Source organism: Dicentrarchus labrax, unplaced genomic scaffold (genome assembly GCF_905237075.1).
Source record: "Dicentrarchus labrax unplaced genomic scaffold, dlabrax2021, whole genome shotgun sequence".
Lineage (NCBI taxonomy): Eukaryota > Metazoa > Chordata > Actinopteri > Moronidae > Dicentrarchus > Dicentrarchus labrax.
The window spans coordinates 11,119,811-11,142,660 of NW_026136706.1; the positions used below are offsets into that span (position 1 = coordinate 11,119,811).

Below are 22,850 nucleotides of genomic sequence, written 5' to 3' on the forward strand. Positions count from 1 at the left end.
TGTTACAGAGAGAAAAGTGAAATGAGAAATTCCCATTGCCACCTAATTGCATGGCCAAATCGATCCTGTAATAGATTCCTTCTCTCTGACACCCAGTCTCACTGACAGCACTATCAGACAGACAAATCAGAACACTGTGTGTGTGTGTGTGTGTGTGTGTGTGTGTGTGTGTGGGCTTTTCAGCCTTCAACATGGCAGGTTCTGGACGGCCGGACATCTGTGTGATTGCTTAGAAGCGAGAGAAAGGCAGATTGAGGTTTTGCAATACTCACACTGAACCGATTTGTTGAAGATGAGCTGAAATGTGGGCAATCAAATACAAAACAATACAAAAAAGAAAGAAGAAGATAGATATGAGATAGAAAATGTAAAACATGAGCTGGGTGGATGCATGGAATACATGAATCGAATACAAGGCCAGATCTATATTCTCTTCAATGAACTAGTTGCACAGTAGATGTTTTGACATGTCATAGCAGGAAACTCACAGGTGTATTAATAATAGCTGCATTCCACTTAGTGGACGAGGTTCTTCTATCGTACATGCTGGTTCACTGGGACACTAAATGGAAACAAGCCATTGTTACTGTTATTAAGCCCACCTGTGTTTTTCTGGCTTTAACAAGACAAAATGTCTGCAAGCAGAACACTTTCAAATTAAAAAATACATTAAATTTAAACTTTTTTTTAGGTCCTCCTGCTTTTACTCAATCTAATAAGAATCTAATTAGATCATTTGTTAAATAGCTTCTATTATGTGGTTTTCATGATTATTCTATTCATGATATTGTGATGGTACAGACTCACAAAGAGTCAGAAAAAATATTTTACAACTTCATTTGAGGCACGAGGACCTGCAATTGCCATTAGCTGGCCTTTTTTTTGTAAAAAAATAAATAAACTGCAGGCAGCTGTGACACTGACAAACACCTGTTTTCCACCAGGTGACCCTCTTGAGTACCCAAACTGCTGTAAAGCATATTAAACAGAGGGGTTCATTTAAATCAACCGACAGCCATTGTCCTGCCTTTCCTCTGTCTTCCCCTCTCCTGCACTCTGGAACAACCGCAGAGAGGCTCGAGACCTGTGCTCCCTCCTGTCTCCTTCGGCCTGTGACAGAAAGCCTCTCCTCCTCCCTGCAGAGCCAACTGCAGATGTGAGGAAATTGTCTGCATAAGAACTGACCAAAGTGCAAACGAGCAAACAAACTCTCTCTCTCTATTGCTGTAAGAAGCACAGCTGAATTGAGGACACAATAAAATAACTCTCTTGAAACCATAAACTTTTAACTGTGCAACAACATCACAACCTACCATGTAAGGCTATGACAACTGGACACACAGAAACAGCATTACAAATACACTACAGTATATATTCACAAATGTAAATGAAAAACGGTTTGCTGTGATGTATTACAATTGACATTACGTAGTTAAATAACCACCATTCAGGTTAGATAAGATAAACACAAATGCAATTTTTGCATGTACTTCTGACACAGCAGTAAATAACCTCCACCGAGTGCCAACACCAAGAACAAAGAAAACACACAACATATGTTCACACTTACACATATACCTGTTTTATGTGTTCATGTTAAGCTATTAAGGAATTTACCAGAGACCCAGTGTGTAGGATTTAGTGGTATATAGGGATGAAGTTGCTAATTGCATCACAACCAACTGAACACCATCCAACTTTCCCTACCATTTTACTTGTTTACTTCCTCCGTTTCATGCCTCTCCTGTCCCTGCCTGAACCCGCTGTATCTTCAGTCATTGCTCTGGTTGGAACTGCTGTAAATCAGCTTACTCTACCTGGACTGGGAGCTCAAAGGACAAGGGGAGTTTGAACACTACAGGCGTAGCAGTTTATACATTTTATAGCACATTCCAGCCCCGCACCTAGGCAGTATTCCCCGCTGGGTCCCCCTGCACTTATGTTTGTAGTATTTACAACAATCAGCCATAACATTATGACCACCTGGACACCCTGGTGGCCAGCCTTTGCTCCCCATGTGGTGACATAAAAAGCTGCAGACAGCTGGCTTGCTATGGCTGGTGTTCTTGCACTTGCATGTTGTTTGGCAGTATTTGATCACGAATAATCTTAACAAATGCCCGTTTACAGCTATTTACTACAGTGGTATCACAACAAATACATCTTATATAATGTTGCTTTAAGTTCTTTGGTAAAACTGATCTTTGCATCCGGAGTTTGACATGTGATCCAGATAGACACACCAAATGCAGATTTATAAAAAGTATTTTCTATGACTCAAACACATTTTTTTATCTTTGTGAAAATATCTCAAGTGTGTGCAATCCAAAATGTTTTAAAATTAATTTGGACATGTTACTTCCTGTTACTAGACTATCACTGACTCTATCAACATTAACAGGGTTTTAAGTTGTTTCTTGTCCTTGCTGATAAGCATTATTTCCACATGGAGCCTTCCCAGCTGCCCTATTCTTGCATTTCTACCAACTAATTTCTCAATTTGTACCAGCTTGTCATAAAGAGGATGAACACATTCCACTTGTAGACTGAAATTAAGGGATTTAACTTCTCAGTGGTGAAAAAACCCAACTGTGATAAAGTTAGTGCTGACAGTGTGCAGGAGACCACTACCTTCTTTTGCAAAGACTTAACTCTCCTACACACCTGTCCAGCTAGTGTGCACCAGACAATATTCAATTAGGTTGATAGCGCTGCATAATTTTTCCTGGTGAAACATGACCAAGGTCTCTTTTGTTCACTTGTAGAAAGAACAAAAAGAAAGGTGTTTAAAACTCTATAAATCCAAGAAAAGCATTATACCCTACGCTTTGTAGTACACTGCTATTTAGTCTAGTTTCAAATGACTAATCACACCTTTAGGATAGCAAAGTTATTATCATACCATCTGCTGCAAGGTCTGGGTGGATGCTACTGCACTGAAACAATGGACTTCTTAATATGACAACCACAACAGGTAAAAAGAGGACAAGCAGGTGGGAAAGAGACTGTTATTTTTTTTTTTTTTTTTTTTTTTTTTTTTTTTTTTTTTTTTTTTATTATTTTTTTTTTTTTTTTTTTTTTTTTTTTTTTTTTTTTTTTTTTTTTTTTTTTTTTTTTTTTTTTTTTTTTTTTTTTTTTTTTTTTTTTTTTTTTTTTCCCCCCCCCCCCCCCCCCCTTTCCTTTTTATTTTTTTTTTTTAAAAAAAAAAAAAAAAAAAAAAAAAAAAAAAAAAAAAAAAAAAAAAAAAAATTATAAATTTATATTTTTAAATTTTAATTTTTTTTTTTTTAAATTTTAAATGAATTTTTTTTTTTTTTTTAATTTTAAATTTATATTTTTTTTTTTAAAAAAAAAAAAAATAAAAAAAAAAAAAATAAAATTTTTTTTTTTTTTATTAATTATTAATTAAAGAAAAAAAAAAAAAAATATTTTTTTTTTTTATTTTTTTTTAAATTAAATTTTTTTTTTTTTTATTTTTAAAATATATTTTTTATTTTTTTTTTTTTTTTTTTTTTTTTTTAAATAATAAAAATTTTATTTAATTTTTTTTTAAAATTTTTAAAATTTTTTTAATTTTTAATTTTTATTTTTTTATATTTTTTTTTTTTTTTTTTTTTTATTTTTTTTTTAAAAGTAAAATTGAGTATATAGAAAATTTTTTTTATTAAAAATAAAAAAATTTTTTTTTATTAAAAAATTTTTTTTCCCCCCCTTCCCCCCCCCCCCCCCCCCGGGGGGGGGGGGAGGGAGTAAAGGGGTTGGATGGGGGGAGACACACCCCCCCACCCACACACACACACACACACACACACACACACACACACACAAACAACCCCCCCACAAAAAAAAATTATCCCTTTCATATTGCCACACATGAACTGGACCCTGGTTACTTCTGCACCACCACAGCTGAGATACTGAGACTGTGTGTGTGTGTGTGTGTGTGTGTGTGTGTGTGTCTGTGTTTTTTCTGTTGTCTGGAGCTTTGAAAACCACAGCAGCGGTAGGTATTTTTCACTTACAGTATCATTTCTTTTTAACTTAGGTTGATTGAAAGGAGACAAAGGAAGCGAAACAGCAAGACAGAGAACCAGGTGGCCAGTAAGTGGCCTCTTCATTGATTCTGTGAGCAGTTGTGTGTGTTTTATAAGTGTGTGTGTGTGCGTGTGTGTGTGTGTGTGTGAGAGAGAGAGAGAGAGAGACAGTAAACAGACGGCAGTCAGGTGCAGAGGTTTGGGTCTGTCACCTTGGGGTCTTCAGGTGCCCTGACACCCACATAATGTTAATCACTGTCCATGATCCTGTCCTGCTGCTGTTAACACTCAGGAGGAAGGGGCTCCTTTAACAAACTTATTCTAAGCCATGCGGTCATGCACACTTAGACAAGAGTCCTGGGGCCAGGTGAATAATATGTAAAAAAAAAAAAAAAGAAAAGAAAAAAAAAAGACTTAATTGGGCACTTTCACTAACAGAAATTTGCATTCATCAAGACATGAACAATATGCTATCCCTGTGCTCTCACTGTGACTGTCCCAGGTAATTTTGAGTGTGTGAGCCGAGAGGAAAACAGAGAATTGCTTAAGACATTGATTTAATGCATTCCAAATGCTGTAGTTATAGTGAGCTTGGCACTTCACACTTAAAATTCACAGCATTTTTAGCCCGGTGACAGGTTAACATGAAGGTGCTGTTTGCCAAAAATCAATCTGGAGTGTGAAGTATTGGGAACATAATCAATGTGCAAACATAGCTTAAATCATTTACTCTTGTAATATGACACTTGCAGCAACACTGTGACACATTTTCTTACAATACCAGAGCAGAGGTGTATCTCAGTCTTTTCCTTCTTTAATAATTGAATGTGTGTCCTAAAAGGTCAGTCTCAGGGTCTCAGTGCATCTTTTGCATTGACCTTGACCTTGTTTCCGCAGTCAGAATAAACTTTTAACGTAAGCTTTTAAGCCAACATGGATGGCTTAACAGCTCATCATGTTGGCTTAAAATAAGTCCTTATATAGTCCCTGACTGGGTCCATGAGATATGATCAAAAGCTCCAGAAAAGCTACTAAATTAACTTTAACTTGAGCCTGTTTTCTCAGCTCAGCTGTTTAATCTAGTCTGTCTAACAGTGTTTCTCAAACGTTTTACACCACGTAACACCTCAGAAAATATTAGGTTCTTCAAGTTCCGCCCTTGTGACCGACGTTAAAACACAGAAGCGTAGGCCGACCCTGTTCAGCTATAGTTCACGCAGGAGGCAGGAGATAATTTATTGTTAACAAAGTCCTGAACAGCTAGTTCAGCTTGCCATCATATTTTAGCTCATAACTAATCATGGATGTATGCATGCGCTACATACGTAAATGTGACCACGTAGCTGGCTGATATTTAAACTAAATATTACAGGAAATCCAAAACTAAACTTTAAATTACATTTCATCGATATCATAGTTCAAGTATTTTCATTCAGAACTGTTTATTATTTTGATAGTATTACATGTTAATAGATTTATTTCATTAAAAAAAAAAAGCTTCTCTAGAGGCAGCTTGTGTACAACCACTTACAGGTTCCATAGTTTGAGAATCAGTGCTTCAAAAGTTAAAGCAGTGTACACAGAATATGATTTATTTCTTATTGTTAATTATATTTTCTTATATTTTGGGGTTACAGATATCAAGTATTACTTATTGTAATATGTCACATATCACCTGTATTGGGATACTATTGCTATCATGGTATTAGTGTTACAATTGTAGTGTGATTTCATTTGATTCTATTTTGACCAGTAAACGGAACTCCCCACGTTGTATAGGTTCCATAGCAACAGTCAGGTGCTGGTAGGTCACATTATATATAACCAGGTTATATATAACCTTAGAGTGCAGTAATTCAGTGTATGCCTCCAGTGTGGGCCTTGCTGTATTGTGTTTTCCTAGTACAAAAAAAGTTTTCAACTTTTCGACATATCTGGAATACAGCGTAATATATGAATGTCAGAAAAGGTGATGCCACTAAACAGTATAATTGTAAACACTTTCGTCGTTCTCTTTTCACAGTCATTCCTTTATTACCTGCTGTCACTCTGAATAAAGACAAGGAGAATGCTTCACTGATGGAGATACAGGCAGATCAATCCCCCATAAAACAAGCTGTATTGGTTTATAAATCAGGTCTCCAGTCTCTGCCTCTGGCTGCTCAATAAGCATACATCAGCTTGAGTGGGATGAGCTGCCTACTAGCTGCAGCTGGTGATAGATAATACAACCACATAAGTACACACACAAATACAAAGAACAGAATATGAGCCACAAAACATGCACATGCAGACACATGTAGATGAGACTCAGAAAGAGAACACAGTCTCACACACAATCTCTCATACACACACCACTGCTCTTCCTTCTCCACCAATTCACACACACACACACACACACACACACACACACACACACACACACACACACACACACACACACACACACACACACACACACACACACACACACACATATTATATATATATAATAAATATATAACATGCAAAGTGCTCTTTTGTCTCTGTAACTGTTGGCCTTTACTGTGGTATAAAAAGCCACTTTGCATTTTTGGGGGTTACACGAATTTCAGATGAACCATCGGTTTGACTAGTTGCTGAAGCTTAATGGTGCAGAGTGTTACCATTACAAAGAGTAATGACAGTTTGAAATGGCTCCACTAAAGGCAATATTCTAACGTTCAGCTGATTTGTGACCAAGCACTACCACTTAAATTGCAACCTCAAATTGTACACGGGGTGAAACCAGAATAGTAAGAATTCAAAGTGTACATATAGAATGATGTACAGCATGCACTGCACACTTGTTTTGCACATTCGCCATTTAATTTTCTTCCATCACTATACTTGTCCTGCTCAGTGACTGAACACTGTTTAGATTGTTAAATATAATGTGAGGACTCAATAGTCCCACAGATGGAGCTGTTTAACCCAATGAGATTAGCTGTATCCGTAGTGGCAGTACTGTCATTATTCATCTTTCCTGGCAAGACAGCAGACAAATACAGTATAAATATTGGCTGCCAGCATTCAGGCCTTTAACAATGTGGTATATTGAGTAACATGCTGGTGGCTTCTGAATATTGAAACATTTACAAACATATAGTATGTAGAGCTCTGTTATTTAGAGAAAAAATAATTGGCATTGCCTAAACACATCCTTGACGTTTAAACCATGCAGATGCATGTACAATACAGACTTAAAACATGGCTTATTAAATCCACTCTTAACATTTCTACCTAGAGGTGTAATTCCTAAAATGTCTATGTGAAGTACAAATCACGAGAGGAGTGAGTCACCATCGTTCCCAGCTCCTCAGCTTTAAACTTTCTCCTCTCTAGTTAATCTCAGCATGAAGAAAACCCAATTACAGCTTCTCTATATTATCCATGTCCAAAATACTCTTCCTATGGCTTAAGCCCAAGTTTTAGCCAGATCAATAAAGTTGTCAGCATTAATTCAAACACATTCCATCCGGCAAATTCTGAGGTTTCATTGTACGTCTATACTTGTTGGAGGGGTCAGCCAAAGTTCAGACCTCAATCCACCCCGAGGGGAACGGTTTTACACCACAGTCTTCTCTAGAACTGACCCAGTTCTGCTATCTCTGCTTGTGGCATTCAATGGCTGGATTAAGTCTATCCACGGCGGGACACTTGTGCATGTGCATGAGTGTGTGTGTGTGTGTGTGTGTGTGTGTGTGTGTGTGAGAAAGAGAGTGTGCGCGTGTGCAATTCCACCAGTGTGACTAACAAGCTTGGCTGTTGGAGTCCGGCAGATTGAGAGACACCTACTGCTAGTTAAAGCCTTTCGTACCCTGGGGTCATTGGCTCACTTTCTGCGCTGGTGCTGCTCATGAGAAGATAGAGGGATAGGGTGAGGGAGAGTATCAACGAGGTGAAAGCAACGTCACTGTGTGCTGACATTTTTATAAAAGTTAAAATAGATGTCAAACGTAAAGATCTTCATCACGTCATCATATTTACCACCACCACCTACCACTCTTCACTACCAGTCTTCACCCACAATATGCTCTCAATGACCCCTTTTGAGCTGAATTTATGTTTCAGGAAACACTGCTGTGATATTTTTTTCAAATATCTACGTACACGTCCATTTCTGCAACTACTGTGAAATACAATTGCATGTAAGCAGCAAAACTGAAAACTCACCTAAATACCTGAATTTACACTGACAGAAAAATAAACTGAACCCTGGGCCGCTGCAGCAAGGACTCAGCCTCTGTACATGGGTCGCCAGCTCTACCCACTGAGCTAACCAGGCGCCCACCGAGATCTGACTTTTGAGTACATTTTAACATTTTTGATATAGCCCAGGACCCCTGCTGTGTGTGCAATAGTTTACCAGTGCGTTGTGAAGAAAAACACATTGGGATGGCTATAAAAAATTGCGTGGGGGCAATTTATTTCATAAAACATAATTAATTGATTTAACCATGTAAGGCTAAATAACTAAAACATAAGGCAGTGTGTCCATATAGCATTTTTCTCTGGCAGGAAACGCTGGGGAGTGCTGAGATGAAGTGTTTGTGCAGTGACAGAAAAATGCTGTATGGACACAAGCCCAAAGACTACTGTTAAAAATCAAAGAATACATTTATTAAGCAGAACACTGACATAACAAGGTAGCACTAGCAGAGTGCTAAAGGTTTTTTGAATTTATGATTCTCCAAAATCAGCATGTCTGTCTGCCTCCTTCTCAGCGCTGTCCATGGTCCTGAAACAACAGCTAAGGAATCTCTAATTTTACATTACATTGGATTGATCTAATATGACTTCACACCAAAGATAATGCAATCGAGTTCACTTAAATATTGGTTGGGACAATTCCTCCCAAAATAGTCCATATGCAAACCTACGTCCTTGGCTTAGAGGCACGTTTGTGTGCTAAAATCAAGCCACAGAAACTGTTTACACTGTATTTTTGATAAGAAAAGGTCTGAGCAGGTGGAAACACCAAAATGATTACCAACATAGCATTTGTGTTGTCTGTTCTGCAAAAACACAACTTCATCTGTGCCTCTCTACCCACCTTGGCACAAGTAGGTTTGCTTGGAGCCAGAAAACAGAAGCAGGTGCAAAGAAATCAACAACCGCCCAAGGAAACTGTGCTACTGTGTTATGTGCCGGTATGAAAATAAAAGCAACTGAGTTTAGGGACAAGAATCCCTTTTCTGGGCCAGAATATAACAAACGTGTCAATCTATCAACAACAAATTAGTAGAATAATTGATGTTCTATATGAGTCAAGGATTTTTGGCATACTGATGGATTGTATCCATGACAGAAATCAGGATAGTGATAGTGATATTTTAATTAGAACAACTTTCAAAATCCCATCTCCCATCTTACCTTGTCGCTGATGTGGGCTGCTTCTAAATGATACATTTTTTACATCCGAGTTAAAACATGTATATATGTTTTAACTATTGGACACAAGAGTATTAACTCTTTTACTTATGTCTGCAGCATAAATAAAGGCAAAACACAGTCATCATTGACGCTGAACCCCCAATAACCCCTGTTTTGTCTCTGTTTTCCTTTTTTTTAACTGGGGAGGAGCTGTCTCCAGCTCCTAAAATGTGCTTTCATTTATGACAAGTCTGGTCTTCAATCCAGGCCTGTGATGTCTTATCTGGGCCATGTCGTGCTATACATACCCTTTAATGACTAATTCAGTCTCTTGGCTTACGTACTAAAATAGAACACACACATAGGAGGGAAAAGGGAAATCAATTGAAATGTTGCAATGTCTGACAGGACTGTGCTCGAGGAGATGAAAAAAAAGGAAGAAAGAAAAACATCAGACGGTGTCGCTTGCTTTTGTTTTCCAAGTGAGAGAGTATGCGGTGTTGAGACAGGCTGAAGCTGTATGTATGTATGCAGGGTGCCGGTACATTGGGGAATTTATTTTTTTCAACTGTCTTTGATCACTTCCCTGCTTTGAAGTAACTCTCAGCGAAGGGGGGGGGGGAGAAAGCCAAGCAGAAGTCACCGCAAGTTCACATTGCAACTAGGACTCGCAAAAACTGCAATCTGCATAATTTATTCTCTAAACTGTTAAAATGCAAAGAGATGAGGAGATCTCTAGGTGCCCAACAAACCCGCCCCCCTGGCTTGACAACCCCAATTAAACACTCTCCCTCTCCACATTTGTTCTCAATTAGAGCTTGAAGAGCGACAACATGAGAGCCTCTAATGCTCATCAAGTGACTGATTTAAAGAGAGACAGTGGAAGGTAAAGAACCACCAATCAGGAGAAATGTAATTGACATACAATGTAAATGAGCAAACAGAGATAGTTTGTAGGACACAGCACAGAACATACACATGAACACACGCTCACTTACCAACATGCTTCTCTCCTCCCCAGCTCCATCAACACATTTCATTTAGATAAGACACTGTGTTCCTATATCGGATTTACTTGTGTGTGTGTGTGTGTGTGTGTGTGTGTGTGTGTGTGTGTGTGTGTGTGTGTCAGTATGCTGTTGTTTGATTAATTCTGATATATTTTAGTGGATTCCTGCTTATTTGTGGGTCCCAGCAATTATCACATCAAATCAAATACTGAAGACCCAAAGCAGACCTTTGTTTTCCAATATTTGTCAGTAGCAAATACTTATTTAACCATTAAATTAAGCCGAACCTTGATAGTTTCGCTAACCCATAACTGCTTAACTACTTAACGATAACCCAACCCTATTCTAACTATCTCTAGCTGCTAGTTTAAGCTCTAACCTTACTTCTTCTTACTGTGAAGATAATGTCCTCATAAGAGCATGAGCTGTCAAAAGTGGGTCCTCACAAGGACAGATAAGGTCGGTCTTATGCAGTGTTTACATGGAAAAGTTTTAAGACTTTAACCTTGCTCAAATTTCCTGTCGTGTTGGCAATGATAAAACCTATTTAAAAATAAGGATGTTACACTCGCTAATGAACACTGTCCTTAATATACTATAGCTAACTATAACTATAGCAGAAGATGCAACAGAATACAAATAAGCTTCTATTGCATGGTGGTGATGGATGGTTGAGTCACAGCACCAGTATTATGGTCAGCTACTTCTATTTTGTACATGCTCTGCTATCTAACAAACTTCGCTACAGGTTCCAGTCCTTGTCAGCAATGCGGAGCTCCCACTAGTTTTGTCCCAAGTCACTGAGTCTCCCTTTCACACCAGCCAAGTGTTGGTAAATGAGTCAGTGGCATCTAGTGGAAAGATCGAGCTGTGTCATGAGTAGGAAGTTGACCACCCTCGACTCACTGCAACCCATTCGACGACCTCCCTGGCCTGCTCCAGATGGCGCCCATTTTTCATGATGCCAAGCCGACTGAGGCATTGATCCCTACTGGGACAAAGGAGTTCCACATGTCGAGAATAGAGCGAGAGACTGTGGGACTCTAAGACCACATCATCTTACAACAGCAATTATTTAGATATTATTATTATTATTATTATATTATTATTTAGACTTCATTCAGACTAGGTTGTATATACAAGTCACATACACATAGTGCAGGGATATCAACTTGTGACCAATTTATGCATTTGACAGATTTTTGTAATCATTTTGAGCCAGAAAACATTTCGAACAGTCTTCTTAGCGTCTCAGTGCTGTCTATCTACTCCATATTGAACAGTATAGATTTGAATAAAGAAATAAAGCGCAAGAGGGAGGAAACTCAAGACTTACCTTTTTAGTCTGGCTTTTAATTGATTTATATTCATTATAAATTTGTCTATTTATTCTGTTTTATCCTCTTTTATATTTATACATTTGAATAATGTTTCTTTTTCTTACTCTGTTTACTTTGTGTATTTATTAATTTATACATCTCAATCTGTTTTATTGCTTTGTTTAAATATTTGTAGATCTGACTCCGTTTTATTCTATATATTCTTTTCTAATTCTTAGTTTTCATCTTTTTCTAATTCTACCTTCAGTGTTTCCTCAGCTCGTGTTTTAATTTAGTGTTTTACTGTTCACAAAAAACACTTAATACTATATATTATGTATGTGTGTGGGGTAGGACGTGTGTGTGTGTGTGTGTGTGTGTGTGTGTGTGTGTGTGTGTGTGTGTGTGTGTGTGTGTGCGCGTGCGTGGGGTGTTGGGGGGTTAATGCATGAAACACTTTGTGCTTCAATTTGCTTGTATGAAAACTGTTATATAAATAAAGTCTGACTGATTGATTGATTGATTGAGGTTGATATTTGATTTTTAAGCATTCATTTTGAATAATTAGTCTAGTTTTTCTTTTATTTCACTTGGCATTCAGTGGTCACAATGGGCAGCTCTGCCTTCAAAACCTAGGAAACCATCAACAATAATTTAATTATTCTGGGTTTGAGGTTGTCCCACGTTTGATGTTTTTTCCATCCTAACAACAAATAATTCCCGGGACACACTGAATGCTCATCAGTCCTGAGATGGCTTCATGTGACAAGTCTGGTTTAATGTCATTGAATGTGAAAGAATATCCTAAGTAGATGTTTTCTTCAACACAGAGTTTTATTGAGTATTATATGTATTCTTTCTACTGTATAGTTCTAGGTGATCAATTTTATGATTACGCACATGTAATATTAAATGTTCTGATTCGGAATAATGTCTAATTAATAATTTTCATTTTCAGTGATTATTTAGTGTGCATGTTGACAGCATGTAATGACAAGGAAAGGAGCAGTGGGCTGACAGCAGCTATTTAGACTGGACATAATTCAAGCCACATCAAGCCGTGGCAGGGAAACTCCACGCCTTTCAGTGGTACACTGAGCTTAATGACAACTCATGGGAAATATGCATTAGCATACCGTCAGCGTTCAAGGAGCTTTCAATTATATTCTTTGTGATAGCTGCAAAAGCAAATGCTAATACAATGCCTGTGTAGACAACTAACAAAAAGCCATGCATTCTAGTTCAGCCATATTGTATGATACGCATTTCTGGAAGTATAAAGTACACAGGACTGTGAGAAAAAAGAATATGAGAATATATATATAAAAAGAGAATATGATGAAAAAGACAAAGAGAGTTGTTTCAAATAACCACTGTGTAGGATTAAGTGGCATTTGGCGTTATAGTTGCAGATTATGATGCCCGCGCCTCACCCTCCCATTCCAAGAGTGTAGGACAGGAGTCTTCAACTAAATTTGTTGAATTTTTCTTGGCAAAACCTGTGGAGGGCGGATTATGATATACATTTCATCCACTCACAACTAATTAGCCTATTATTGTTATTTTTGCTTTGCAGGCAGGATGTGGCCAGCAGTGTGCCAATTGAAGACCCCTGGTGTAGGAGAACTTACAGTGGCCACAAAACTCCCTATGTAGAACCAATGTTTGGTTTGTCCCTTCTGGACTGCTGGAGAAACATAGCGAATGAAAACACAACAATTCTTATTTTTAAAAATACCTGTGAATATTGTACTATATTTCTACCAATAGATCCTCCTAACTGTTACACACTGGACCTTTAATATTGGTAAGGAGAAATTAGAGACACTTCCTTTGAGAGACGTGTCCTTTAGAACTCTGAAAGCGTATGTTGGGGGTGAATGAAGTGGGGTTAAATTTATCTGATCTACGATTCACTAAGAGCACACACACACACACACACACACACACACACACACACACACACACACACACACACACACACACACACACACACACAAGCATACACATTCTATTCTCTTTCTTTCTCTCTCTCTCTCTCTCTCTCTCTCTCTCTCTCTCTCTCTCTCCAGACACTCCCAATTAAGCCTGAAGGACCATGCTTGTTAAACTAAAACCATCCTTTTCTGAAATGTCACAGTGTCTCCCTGCAGTGTGGCCCATCTGTAAACAGCTCTGTTGCTGATGCCAGCCTGAGCCCCCTGGTGTGTCTTCTTGTGTGTGTGTGTGTGTGTGTGTTTGTTGGAGCATGTTTTGTGAGAGCAAAATGTTGTCTCTTGTATTAACACTCAGTTGTGAATGCTTGAATGCATTTTGGGTGTGTTGCTTTTGTTGGTTGACCATGACACCAGGTGGCTTGGCGAATGGTGCAGGCTGTTGTGTCTTTGCCTTGGTGTGTGTGTGTGTGTGTGTGTGTGTGTGTGTGTTTCATGTGATTCATTATGTGTGTCTTCGCCTGAGCATCCCCCTTTCTTGTATGTGTGACATCTCATTTTGTGGGCTGACAGGTTGAAGGATATGTGCTGTAATTGTTGTCTGACTGTCTTCAGTCTGTAATTGAAAATGTCTTATAAGTGAAACTTTCCTCAGGATGTTTATACGAGCATGCCAATTAACATTAACACAGCTGTTCCTGTTAGCTGCCAAATTACCTATGTGTAGTCCACCTTAGACACCTGATGTGTATCCAATGCCATGCTGGCTTGTGGAAATTGTTAGCCCCCAAGTTACAGGCTTACAAAACTGTCAGCACAATTTGAGTTGTGATGATAGGAAAACTACGGAAGCTCTGAAACGCAAACTCTATTTTCTAAGTCTGATATAAATTGATTTCTCTCTGGTATGTATGACTTAAGAAAAGTTTCTTATTTTTTTATGTTGCATAACTTGCATAATACAGTCACAGTAGTCTTATTTAGAACATGGTGTAGTGGTGCACTTCAGCCCCTTGTGGCCAAGTTGAGCATTACACCAACAAACACATTTTTTTTCACCTGTTTTCACAGATTTGTTTTATTTTTTACACCTGTTCTGAAGTCATAAATACAATAGAAAGAAACTGTTTAGATCACCAGATTTTTTTTCTCACTTGCTGTTCAGGACACGCGAAAAAAAAAAACATGGCTGGTTTCCACTTCCATACAGAGAAATCCAGTCCTGCTTTGTTTTCTTATTTTTTTTAAAACCCGTAAAACACTTTGATTTTCAAAATTGAATGGACTATAAAATAGTACAAATCAAGTGACAAAATGTCACAGTAAGCTGTGTTATTTTCATTCCTTGGGGGTATTCGTCATTCTTTAATACGAGAGGTGCACAGTAATTCTAAATGTCTTTGGCACAACATTAGTTTAAAATGTAAATAGATTGCTCTTACTTGCTGCTCCTGCCCAACACAGGGGAGAACCACTTTGGTTTCGGCAAAAAACAAATAGCGCCCAGCTACAAACACACCAGTGCACATACACATATAAATAAACACACAAACACACTGTGATTACATTATTCATGGCACTGCAGAGAGCTCTTACACAGAGCCTGACAAACATGCAAGACCCGCTGTACAACACTGAGTGGTAACAGCATTAGCTAGATTGTCTTACAATGAGAGAGAGAGAGAGAGAGAGAGAGAACTGAATGCATGTGTGTGTCAATCATTTAGATAGAGCAAGGTGTCTTCTTGCATTAACACCAAGGATTGCAGTTATTGATGTTTTGGTCTGTGTGTATGTGCATGTGTGTGTGTATGCAGGCCTATATTTAGACACAGGCATACATGCCAGTTGCCCAAAATGCTGCTACCCAGCAGGGGATCCAAGGAGGAGGTGGAGGCATATATTATACTATATATAATGGTATGACATAATACACAGCATGCATGCACACACACATCCTACACATGTGCACCTACACATGCGCACCTACACACATCCTACACATGTGCACCTACACATGCGCACCTACGCACAGACACGCACCCACACACACACACACACACAGACACACAGACACACACACACACACACACACACACACACACACACACACACACACACACACACAGAGACATACACAAAGCTATTAGTCAAATTGTTATAATCCCAACAATTGGATGGGCGTCCAGTCATACAAAATACCCATACTGCTACTAGTGGTCAAAAACCCTACAAAGTCACAGACATAGGGTTTTTATTGTTTAATATTTTTGTCTCAGAATCACATTGGTAATTTTAGATTAAAGTCATTATAAAATCTCCTATTTGTCCTACTCAATTCAGATAAGAAATGAAATTGTGAGACCCTATGCAATAATCTAAGAGAGGAAGAAGTAAAATAAGAAAATGTGTGCCAGCCTAAGTCTATACATTTGGAGGAGCATGCCAGTTGAAATGTGGGTTATAGAGGTTATTGTTAGCTGCTAGATTTCATTAACTCCAGCCTTACTGCAGCACACTGACACTCCAAACTTTATCCAGGAAATGGATAAAGGGTTAGAGCTATTGTGACCAGAAGCACTGGGTCTGAATCAGAGAAAAAGATTATTTAGCCTTCGCTGGGCGGAGAGCATGTCCTTTTCTCCTACCTCAGTGGAGCTAAAGCCCTTTATTCAGACTTCACACGGCTCATCTTTTCTCCAGAATAAATAAAGGGTTTGCAAGTCAGAACAGAGTGTTTGTTAGTCACATATCTGTAGTTGGGTTGGGGGTTGTCTAAGGACAAGAACTTAAATACTAAACTGATCTGCACTATTTGTGAGACCTGAACAAAGTAATGTCATATGGAGAACTTTGACACACATCTCACATGTTGCATTTACAGTCCAGTGTGTGACATGTAGGAGCATCTATTGGCAGAAAAGGAAAACAATATGCATAGCTATGTTTTCATTAGTGTATAATAACTTGAAAATATGAATTGTTATGTTTTTGTTACCTTAGAATGAGCCTTTTATATCTACAGATGCTGCGGATCGCCTTAAATGAAGGCCACCCTTTCTGGCTTTAAATCGGGGCGTTTGCATTTTCTGTATGTTGCATGGCTACGGTAGATTTTTCCTTGGGCTTGGAAGGGGTGGGAGTTAGAATATGCATCTACACCCCTAGATGCCACGGAATCCTACACACTGGTCCTTTGAAGAGTGAAAATACAGCCTACTAGTAAGAAGTATATGAAATTTAGCCGTTTTCTTCTTAAACACTTTCACAACAGCAATAATATTCTATTTGACATATATATTTTGATTATTATATTTAGAGAGACATAAAGGGAGTACATGAGCTGCATTAATTCACTTTTCATGGCATAACACATAAGCAACCAGATATGAGTAGCACAGAAATCAGCGCTGCGATTTCAAAACATTTTATTTTACTGAAATCACAGATAATTCAAACCTGTCATTTCTTTCCAGCCCAGTCAAGCAGTTGTAGCATTTAAAGCACCAGCCAGTTGTAAACTGGGGATTGACGCATTACCTTAGCCAGTCACCTCAGTCTTTCTCCCTCAATGCCCAAGGCGCTGCAGCGGTACCTTGTGCGGAGGCTTTTAATAACGCCGCTTGTTTGAATCCTGGAACAATGAGCAAAGGCTGCATTTCAGGGCTGACATTGCAGTAAAATGCCATCACATTGCCCAAAGGGCTAAACTTAACCCAACTGTGAAATCTGCTTCTTAGAGAGCGAGGGGTGAAGGATAGAAGGGAGGAAAGAAGGTAGACAAATTATTGTAGTCTGTAGGGCCAGTAGGGATGCTGATAGGTGACCATGTTGTGGTTGCTTATTGTTGTAAATTGCAAAGAGCAGAAATAACTGTTTTTGAAATTATTATTATTATTTGTTTTTTCAATTAAGTTTTGTGAGCTTATTTTTCTCTTTTAAAACTACGATGTGTGTATGACATAAAGTAAAGACAGTGAACATATACAAAAATGACAAATACCGTAATATCCTTCTATTTAAACCTACTACAAGTTTTTAACTCACTCTGAAACCTCTGTAAGACCATCTCAAGATCAGCGAGGAGACTGGCTATTTCTACATTATTCTTAATGCCTGTCAGAAAAGCCAACTCACTTTGCAATATGTTTCCCTCCAAGTCCTCAAGCGTAAGTTTATTTATTACATTACTAAGCTTGTTCTGTCACACAACAATTAACGCAAATACAAGAATAGGGAAAAATAATAAAGGGAGATACATGAATGAAGTAACCATTTTGTTACAGTCCGGCTCTAATCACAGCTGTAGCTTCACCCCTGGCCTGTTGATTGCAATGCAGCTGCGAGTGCAGCTGGGAAACCTCGCCGACCCGTGTCACAAGATGAATTGTAATCAACTGTACAAGGACATCTGGTTCTGGATGGTGGGAGAAGAGCAGTGAATAGTCTTGAAAGCATTTTTCAAAAGAGCACTAAGCAAAACTCTAGTTTGTGGTGCTGCTGGATAGATGGATCATTTTTGGAGGGAGAACAAAACTGCACGGTGTCATCCAATATGTAACAATACTTCCATCTATTGTGCATCTAGTTCATTCCGGTAAAAGTAAGGGTACATTCTCTTTATTTAAATATAACAACATGTCAGCCCGGTACAGATTGGGTTTTTTCACCTGGCACCTTCCTCTAAGAGTTGTTTTCTTTCTCTCTTTCTATGTTCACACTGAATTTAAAGCACACTTCAAGTAACACCATAGGATGACAGAATGATCAGACTGCACCATTTAGTTAGCGAATGGAGCCCTTTTTGCAGTAAGTGGCCGGTTTCTCTGTAAACTTGGACACCTTGTAGATTGCAGATTTACCTACTGCAGATTACAGACACGTGTACCAGTTGACCTGACATCAGGCCTGTCTGTGGCTTGAAAAGAAGTTGTGTTGGACCTTCATGAAGGTATGTTTTTTTTTTTGTACTATAGCATTCCCAGTGAGTGGTGCTACCAGCGATAACCCAAAGCTCATATCAGAGAGTTGAGGATCAAACTGCAGCCAAGCCAGCCGAGGTAATCTGTCACACCAAGGTAGCCCCTGGGACAGTGGGTGGCAGACCACTGCTATACACAACAACATACCTACATGCTCGATCACTTACACACACATTCCTCTGTATATATAATTCACACCAATACACACACACACACACACACACACACACACACACACACACACACACACACACGGTATGCTTTAACACAAACACATGAACAGCATTCAATCGCTAAATCCCCTGAAAGAGTTCTGTTACACAGTACACAGCACTATGTTTCACTTAATGCCAATTCACTATTGCTCTGCTTCTTGTACATTACAAACACACAAAAACTCATCATGCTTGGCTCAACTAATAAGAAAAAGATAGACTAAAATTTACAAGCACAAACACACAGAACAATACTTGCCATTTTAACGATTTGTAGTATATATTTGTAGTAGGATAGTATTCACCTTTCTTTTAAGTCTTGATAACATTGTTTAGGATTTGTGTTATCATAGCAAACCCCTCCACTGATCTTGCATGTACTATAACTTGAGTTACTGCTGTGTGCTCCTTGAAACAATCTCTTTGGAATCCCTGCAGTATCTAAAAGGCCAAGACAGTGCAGGACCGTTGTCTAGCAAAGGGAATAGGAAAATAGGGGATTAAATAAAATGTATTTGACAGAAAAACAGAAATTGTAATGCATCACAGTAACTGACAGAACAAGTACAAGATATTCTAAATTACAAATATACATACATGCATTTGCGCTCACACTACTACAGACAGAATTAGGAAAGCTCTTTGCCATCACACTAACAATCCTAAACACTCTAATCCCCTCACATTAGATGTTATATTATTTTCCAGAGAGTTAGTAACTAGAAATAATCAAAAGGAAAATGAAGGAGGGGTGATAAGGGAATAAAGAGGGCAGGTGAAAGCAAAATAATAAACTTGCTTTTGTTAATCTTTGATGTATGAGGGCACATATAGAGGCTTGTAGGAAGATAGGTAGATCTATCTACATTGCTCAACTATCTGACTGGTTGATGCGTCAACACATATGTTAAGTAGGCTAAAGAAACAGACTTAATTATGGGGTATTCGGTTCTGGAGAAATGTAATACCATATAGAGCGATCAGCGACACAGCAAGTAATGTAACTAATGCAGATATGGTTTCCCAGAGCCAGCAGCTCAATGAAGTAATTCTCACAACTCTCCTGATACTACAGCTAACATCACAACAATAGTATATCTTTGCAAACTAGAAAATAAGTTGAATGTCCGTGGGCCACAGTCCTCAACACCACATTTTTTTAAGCGTACACAGACAATAGGCAACTACTGAGGAGATAGTCACTGAATTTGAAAAAAATAAAATAAGTGTATTATAATAGAATTACATACTCCAGCTTTAAATAAAGAGATAGACAGGAGACATGGGAATACAGAAGTACAGGGATATAGAGAAAGTGTCTAAGTGAGGAAAGCATTTGAGTAAAAATAAGAATAGTGGTGCATTCATGTTTAATGGAGAGGAGATATCAGGGCTTTTCACCTCAGTTTTCAGCAGCCAGTTTTGCTAAAAGTAGTGTAACTCTCAGTTTCAAGTTCTTTACGAATACCCTTTATGTCAGTTTTAAGGTGGTAAATACTGGCAAAAATTCCTGACCACATCAACAGGGTTAGGGTTACAGGTTAGGGTTAGGTTGTGTACACTTCTGTGTAGGAAATATAGGAAATGATTAATTCAACAGTACAACTTAGTACAACAACTGTCAGCTTGAGGGTTTGGTTTGCACATATGAAACACCATGTTTCAAGTGGGACCAATGCTGGCAAAGAAATCCAACAATATCTAGACAGCTTAAAATAAATAAGACATGAAGTCATGGTTTGTCATGGTCAGAGGTTGGTATTCTGAAATAACTAAACCCATTGACTGAAGCATATAACTGACAAGGTTCCCCACTCTAAAAAAAGTGGGGGAAATCCAGTTTCTCTAACAAATGTTTTTTTCTCTGTATTGCACGACTTGCTGGAATTTCCACAGTCTCAACAGATGCTATATTGAATAATGAAAAGCAATTTGAATGAGGTTTCAAAACTTACCACTACACGAGCCATCGATCTCCTCATACCCAACGCTGCAGACACATTTTCCCAAAGGAACCAACCAGTCTCCATCAGCTCCACAGAACAGTTTGGGTGTGTCTCGTTCTTCAGCATGGTCAATACATGCCCCCCTTACCTCGACCAATGAGGAAGAGTCCACACGAGGCACTGTGTCTGGAAATGAGGCCAGGTTCCTCAGCGTGAACGGACATTTCTTATAGTAAACCCTCACTGAAACCAAGGCAATGCAGGCACCAATGTCCTGGAATGCAAGATAGAAGCCCTTCCTGGTCATGGGTCCCACCTCGCGCACCTCCGTATTGAGCTTGAGGATGCGATCTCCGAGATCCATCTGAGTGAAGCTCTCATCGGCAGCGATGGTGTCAATCTTGGTGTACTGTGGGGGCTTGAATTTGACACTGTGAGCCTCATCAGTCTCATGATAGAAGAGGTTAAATGTCTCCTTGCAGGTGCCAGACACCCAAGGTATGGAGTTGCAGTCACGTAGGGTGAAGCGAAGCTCCACGTAGATCTTTTGGGCAGCTTGTCGAGAGATCCAGTTGGAGCGCAGCCAGTTGTTCTGGTTGGGTTCCATCACGTTGCAAACCTGGAAAGTATGGATGGGCCGGTTGTGCTCATCCATCTCCGTGATGGCGTCCCACTAAACAGAAAATAAGAAGGGGGTAGGGGATAGATGATGAAAACAGAGGGAAAAGCAGAGAAAAGGAATGTTAATTAAAGCAAAAGACCAAATTGGGTGAACAGTGCTCAACATTGATAGACAGAATGAACACCTTGCTTTTTTTACTAGTAAGGCTAGTAGTGTAGATGAATATGAATTCCATTGCAATCTGCCTGTTTCTGCCTATTTTGAGATACGTTGTGTGTCTAGATGATGTGTTGGACAGAAGTGGGCCTAAGAAGAGTGACAGCATTTCAACAAGAGCCCCGAAATGACATATGTTTACATTCAAGTGACAACGCCCTCTAGTGGCCATAGTCATTGAACGACAGGAGGAAAAGAGGAAGTCAGGTGATGTTATTATAGTATGGAGGGTGGATGGATGGATCAACAAAACATTGGACTTTTGGAAATTGCTGTTCACTTCCTGTTTCTAACCATGAACACGGTTAGAAATGTTTTTTTTTTAAGCATGCCCATGATTGTTTCTAAACCTTAACCAAAGTCCATGAATATTTGAATCATGAGAATCAGAAAGTTAGTTGTTGAGACAATTTGCTTCTGGCCAAAATGATAGACTATTATCCTCCACACTGGCAGTGGAAAAATCATGAACAAACTGACAATCACTTTGCCTCTTATTCCTTCAAGTCTTTCTCAGTAGGTTTTCTCTTAGAATGATGCCTGACTCCAGCTGCCTAGTCATCAGCTCTGCAACTCCCAGGTCACATGATCAGGGCGTATGACAGCTTTGCAGGGTCAAGAGGTTACCTGTCCCCATGTTGATGGGAGAGAAGTTAATGGGGGTTTTTAGCCTCCTGGTCCTGCACAGCTCTCTGGTTTTATTAGAATGGGGACTGGCTACATGGGTGACCCCAAAACCACCCAACATCGACCTCCAAGAATCAAATTACCTGCCTGGGAAAAAGGCCTCTCAAATCACTTCGCTTACAATGCAGCATTGGACCCTCCACAAGCTGCAGAGTTTGCCTTTGTGTGTGTGTGTGTGTGTGTGTGTGTGTGCTCTTTATATTTAGACTGATATATAAACCATTTTGTGTACTGTACATGGTTGGGGTACTATTATTTAAATTATGACTAATACTTCACACACACTGACATTCTTCTAAATGCCACTTTCTATAGAAAACACTAAATACACATTTTTGGGATATTTTCTTTAGATGTGAGAAATAAAAATATGTCTAAATTTGAAGATGTAGAATGTCAAATTAGGCATTAACCCTTAACTTTTATTTAGGGCATCAAAAGTCCAAAGCAGACCCAGGGAGATTGTGGATGAGTTTGAGCAATGAAATCCT

General features: G+C 38.8%; 1 protein-coding gene across 1 annotated transcript in view; it reads right to left on the bottom strand.

Annotated features, from left to right (window-relative positions):
• The window catches only part of epha6 (eph receptor A6), a 162,299-nt gene that overhangs the window by 100,988 nt on the left and 38,461 nt on the right, over positions 1-22,850 (bottom strand). The window contains exon 3 of the mRNA XM_051403099.1: positions 20,844-21,507. Coding sequence (XP_051259059.1) covers positions 20,844-21,507 — 664 coding nt within the window. The remainder of the gene's footprint in view (positions 1-20,843; positions 21,508-22,850) is intronic.